Source organism: Otolemur garnettii, unplaced genomic scaffold (genome assembly GCF_000181295.1).
Source record: "Otolemur garnettii isolate 467f Iridium unplaced genomic scaffold, OtoGar3 scaffold00044, whole genome shotgun sequence".
Classification (NCBI taxonomy): domain Eukaryota; kingdom Metazoa; phylum Chordata; class Mammalia; order Primates; family Galagidae; genus Otolemur; species Otolemur garnettii.
This window is the reverse complement of record NW_003852439.1, coordinates 10,121,634-10,127,633: the sequence shown is the minus strand read 5'-3', so window position 1 is coordinate 10,127,633 and position 6,000 is coordinate 10,121,634. Positions and strand designations below refer to the sequence as shown.

Genomic DNA, 6,000 nt, shown 5'->3' with positions numbered 1-6,000 from the left:
GGTGGGTGGATTGTCTGAGTTCATGGATTTGAGACCAGCCTGAGCCAGAGCAAGACCTCATCTCTAAAAATAGCTGGGTGTTGTGGCAGGCACCTGTAGTCCCAGCTACTTGGGAAGGTGGGACTACAGGTGCCTGCCACAAGAGAATCACTTGGGTAAGAGAATCACTTGAATCCAAGAGTTTGAGGTTGCTATGAGCTGTGACTGCTATAGCACTCTACTGAGGGTGACAAATGAGACTCAGTCTCGAAAAAAACCAAAACTTTTTGTATCCTATTAGCATACAAAGGTGTAAACTAACCATGACATAGTTGGGGTTTTTTGTTGTTGTTTGTTTGTTTTGAGACAGAGTCTCACTATGTCACCCTCAGTAGAGTGCAATGACATCACAGCTCACAGCAACCTCCAACTCTTGGGCTTAAGTGATTCTCTTGCCTCAGTTTCCCAAGTAGCTGGGACTACAGGCACCCAACATAACACCCAGCTATTTTTTGGTCGCAATTGTCATTGTTTAGCTGGGCTGGGCTGGGTTCGAACCCACCATCCTTGGTGTATGTGGCTGGCAGCCCTACCCACTGAGCTGCAGGCGCCACCCATAGTTATGGTTATTAACATAAAGCTCAGGACATTGTTTTCCAAGTGTTAGGTAGATCCTAAGGTTGTAGATGCTGTCCCCTGGCTAAGGCTGCCCCAGCCCGCCTGCCCACTGGTCACATTACCAAGTCTTGCACAAAGCTCTGTAGGTCTCTCCAGTCCTGTCCTTCCTGCTGCCTTCTGACCCCATGTGATTGACTTGAAGCCAGGCTGCAGGGATAATGAACTGCTTATCCTGGAGGACTTGGTGGTAGGGGAGGGACATGGCATGGAGGAACCCCTAACCTGCCCTGTCTCTCAGGTGTGGTGGACAGTGAGGATATTCCCCTGAACCTCAGCCGGGAGCTCTTGCAGGAGAGTGCACTCATCAGGTAAGCTCTGGAGAGTGGAGGGAATCTGGGTACCACCATTTCCTCCCTGGCTCCTTTACCACCAGAGAGCCCAGGGCAGGGTTTCTAGGAATGAGAGCAGAGTGCAGGGTTGGAAGGCTCAGTCTGGGGGTGGGGGCCTGGCCTCTGGGTCATACCCTAGAGCAACTATCTGTGCTCCAGAAGAATTTGGGAATGGCTGGTCACCACCAACGCGGGAGTCTAGATGGGAGGACTCTAGAGTCAGATTAGACTAGCCTTTCCACCACTTCCACCAGAATGGATGGGGCTCTGGCTACAATCCTGCAGTGGGCTGGGCTGTGTGGGGAGAAGGCCTCAGTCTGCCAGCTCAGGCCCCAGGCTCAGCGAATAATTTTTATGCAGAACTTGCTAGCTTATTTTTTTTGTAGTGCAAGTAATACTTGCTTACTTGAGGATGTACAGGTCACCTGTAGTCTAAACTAGGCTTAACCGTATTGCAGGGTATAGGAGATTGACAGCCAGGTAGGGCAGTATTAGAGTTAGCAAGCCGAATGAGAATTAAGTTGGAAATGTTACCTTTGGAAATCTGAATTGCTCATAGAGTACTATATGCAGTATTAGTGTCACTCCCTGAAGCCTCACACATGCGCTCACTAAAAGCTTGACAGCCATTTTCTTGTCTGTTTCTGGGAAGGGCATTGCTTCTGAGGTGATGGATCAGACCCATTGGTTGGTGAGGGTTTGAGTGATGACGTGGAAGTGGTGAGATGCCCATGCTAAGCGGCACTGGTACTGAGAGAACCACTGTTTGTCCCTCATCTCATGGACCTTGGACAGCAGCTGGTCTGGGAAGAGATGCGAAAGGTGGCTGCCTGCTTGGGGCCATGCACAGAGCACATGGGGCAAGGCCCATAATAGCCTTTTCTTGTCCCACCCTCAGGCAGAGAGCCATGTAGACTTTTTGTTTGTGTTTTTTAGCATAATTGAATTCATATTATTTATACTATTTTCTTTCCTTTTTTTCTGTTATCTTAATTGGAGTACTTTCCACTGTCATTAATTTTTTTTTTTTTTTTGAGATGGAGTCTTACTATGTTGCCCTCTGTAGAGTACTTTGGCATCACAGCTCACAGCAACCTCAAACTCTTGGACTTAAGTGATTCTCTTGCCTCAGCCTCCCAAGTAGCTGGGACTACAGGCACTTGCCACAACACCCAGCTATTTTTTGGTTGCAATTGTCATTGTTGTTTTGCAGGCCCAGGCTGGGTTTGAACCTGCCAGCCTCGATGTATGTGGCCGGTGTCCTACACACTGAGCTATGGGTGCTGAGGTTTTTTTTTTTTAAGACAGAGTCTCACTCTGTCACCCTGGTAGAGTGCCATGGCATCATCATAGCTCACAGCAACCTCAAACTTAGGCTCAAGTGATCCTCTTCCCTTAGCCTCCTGAGTAGCTGGGACTACAGGTATATAACACCATCTACAGCTCACTTGTTTTTTTTCTTTGTAGAGATGAGGGTCTTACTCTTTCTCAGATTGGTCTTAGACTCCTGGCCTCAAGTGATCTTTCCATATTGACCTCCTAAAGTGGTAGGAATAGAGGTGTAGCCACCTTGCATAGTCTGTTTTTGTTCTTAAATCTTTATCTGCAGCTCCAAGTATTCCCTTATGATAGATTACTAGGTGTAGGGTTACTTTGTGAGGAAAGTTGAATATTTAAATATTTTAAAGTTATTTTTCCTCTAATTACAGAGGTATTATGAAATCAATGAAAAGAAGACGTTGGTCCATGTTACCAGCCATGCCAGCCTGATAGGGTGGCCCTGTGCTTCTTGCCAAAATTATGACAGGACAGTGGAGAGGACATGCTGCCCATGGCAGTGATTTTTCCATTATCGTTGGAGGAAAGCTCTGTGGTTATTCATCCTGCTGTGCTTTGGCGGTGTCTGTGGGGGCTTGGGCTTTCCCCGTGTTTCACTTCACTTTAATGGAAAGGGTGTGGGAACTGGCTCACTGCAGAATGTTACTGCTGATGCTGACAGGTGTTTGCACCACCCATCCTGGAGTGGTGATGCTAGGAGCGGTCCAGCCATGATGTCTCTGAGCTGGGTGAGGCAAAGGACAACCATGAATCAAGGGTATGTCTGACCATGGTCAAGGAAGCTCTTGAGTGAAATGGAGGAGGCAGGGGCTGGGCTCCTGTGGAGACGTAGCTTTTGGAATTGCGGGGCTACGGAGGGCTGTACTGTTGGTCCTCATCCTGACTGCACAGCTTGCTATTCTCTCTCCAGAACTGTGCTGAGCATAGCCCATTTTGTCCTGTGAGGGGAAACCATTAGATCCTTGTGTCATAGTTGCAACTGAGTCACAGGTGTCATGTTTATCAGGAGATGGACCTGCTGTTTGGTGTTCCACCAGCTCATTGCAGCTCAAAGGTTACATTGTCACCTTGAGAACTCATCTTTTTTTTTTTTCTTTTTGAGACAGGGTCTCACTTTGTCACCCTTGGTAGAGTGCCATGGTGTCATAGCTCACAGCAACCTCGAACTCTTGGGCTCAAGTGATTCTCCTGCCTCAGCCTCCCTCGTAGCTGGGACCATAGGTGCCCACCACGCCAGGCTATTTTTCTCTTTTGTTTAGAAAGCGCAGGCTGGGTTCGAACTCACCAGCCCCAGAGCATGTGGCTGGTGCCCTAACCACTGGACTATGGGCACCCCCTTGAGAACTCATCTTGATCAGAAAGAGTCAGACTTAATTAGAATTTTTGAAAAAAGTGAAAGTATCACAAACTGAAAGAAAATTTGGGAGAAGAGTACAAGGATCATTTTTTTCCTTGAACCCTCAGAGAGAAGTTATCTTTCTACTGTCTCTTCTTCCCCAAATATCTTTGGGTTTATTTCCAACAAAGCCATCCTCCTACACGGCTCCAGCACAACCATCAAAATGAGGGCATTACTGTTGTTCCACCTTCTACTCCAAAGGCCCAATCAAGTCCTCTGTTGTTCCAGTAGTGCCAGAGTCATATGGGCCTTTAGTTGCCATGACTCTTAACCCGCTTCAGGCGTGGAGGTGCCACAGATTTTCTTGACTTGCATAGCCATGATGCTTTGCATATAACAGTGTTGGTTTTTTGTTTTTGTTTTTTTTTTTTTTGGAGATAGGCCGTTACTCTGTCGCCTAGACTAGAGTGCAGTGTTGTTATACTTCACTGTAGCCTTGAACTCTTGGGCTTAAGTGGTATTCTTGCCTTAGCCTCTGGAATAGCTGGGACTGCAGGCACCTACCACAGCCAGCTAATCAGACAGTGGTTTTATAAGATGCCCCCTGAGGCATCTTTGTGTGGTCCTTCTCTGTGGTTCAATTCAGGATGTGACTCCTGGGCAGGAAGAGGCTGGGATGGCGGCATCCTGGCAGTGGGGTACCATCATTGGTGATGTACATTCTGATGCTTGATTAAAGGGCCTCCACATGTTACTCTTCTTCTCTTTGCAATTCATGAATATCAGATGGGCTGGGATTTTAAAGCTATGTAAATTTCACATTCTTCATCAAACTTTCAGTTTATTCATTTATTATAATATATTTAAATGTTATAATTTATTTCTATGTACTGATTTCCTGGTTTTATTCAAAGGGTTATAATCTGTTACTATCATTATTTATTTTGATGCTCAAATTGTTCATGATTTGGCCAGTGAGAGCTCTTCCAGTGAACTCCTATTCCTCTGGACAGGTCCCATCCTGCATTGAAGGCGTCCTCTGGCACAAGAAGGTCCAGACTTACCTTGTATTTTGCTGCATTTTTCTCAGCCCTAGATTTACTTATTTCTCCTAGGAGCCCTGGCTTCTTTAATGGGCACAGAACTTAGAAGCCAAGATCTGGGTACTAGAAATCTTGGTAACTGCTACTCCCAGGCCTTCTTAGGAGAGTGTGTGTAATAGATGCATGTCTGTCCAGGTTCATTTTTGTACCTGCTGTGCATGCATCAGTACTTCTAGTACTAATCTGGAGAAATTGGCCTCTCATTATTCTTTTTTTTCTTTCCCTTTAGAGATACAATCTCACTCTATTGCCCTGGGTACAGTGCCATGGCATCATTATAACTCACAGCAACCTGAAACTCTTGGGCCCAAGTGATCCTCTTGCCTCAGTCTCCTGAGTAGCTGGGACTATCGGTGCCCACCACCATGCCTGGTTAGTTTTTTTCTATTTTTTTTATAGAGACGGGGTCTTGCTCTTGCTCAGGCCGGTCTTGAACTCCTGAGCTCAAGTAATCTACTCACCTTGGCCCACTAGAGTAATGGGAATACAGGCGTGAGTCACCCCACCCGGCTCATTATTGTTAATATAGTTACCCATTAGAACGTTCCCCTTTTATGTAACCAGTCTGCCATTGCCACTGTTCTCTTCTTTGGGTGCCCTTGTCATCCATCTACTCTATGACTCTCCACTGTGGCTGTCTGTACCCCCAACCTGGATGCTTACCTCTGGGTCCTCAGGCTCTGACATGGCCCTTCATGGACATGTCTGCCTTCCCAGGCTCTGCACCCCATTCTGGGCTTCTGTGGATGAAGAACTGAGGCACTCAGGGAGTAGGAGAGGAAAAGCTTAAATGAACGTTAGCCATTATTGTTCCCCTATCCTGGCTTGTTAATAAATACACTGTATGGAAATACATTGCATGCTTGGCACCTGTGGCTCAGCGGTTAGGGCGCTAGCCACATACACTGGAGCTGGCACGTTCAAATCCAGCCCAGGCCTGCCAAACGACGACAATTACATCCAAAAAAAATAGCTGGGCCTTATGGTGGGCACCTGTAGTCCCAGCTACTTGGGAAGCTGAGGCAAGAGAATTGCTTAAGCCTAATAAGAGTTTGAGGTTGCTGTGAGCTGTGATGCCCCCGCCCTCTCACCAGGGTGACAGCTGGAGACTCTGTCTCAAAAAAAAAAAAAAAATTGCAATTTTATTTTCCTTAAGGCAAAATAAGAGGGAAATAAAAGTGCCCCATTGCACTAATAAAGATGCTCATAATCTTAGTCCATTATATAATGCTTC

At 46.5% G+C, this 6,000-nt stretch overlaps 1 protein-coding gene across 1 annotated transcript in view; it reads left to right on the top strand.

The window, feature by feature from the left end:
- The window catches only part of TRAP1 (TNF receptor associated protein 1), a gene marked incomplete at its 5' end in the record, with an annotated part of 57,148 nt that overhangs the window by 42,145 nt on the left and 9,003 nt on the right, over window positions 1–6,000 (top strand). Inside the window, one exon of the mRNA XM_012805785.2 lies at window positions 896–965. Coding sequence (XP_012661239.2) covers window positions 896–965 — 70 coding nt within the window. The remainder of the gene's footprint in view (window positions 1–895; window positions 966–6,000) is intronic.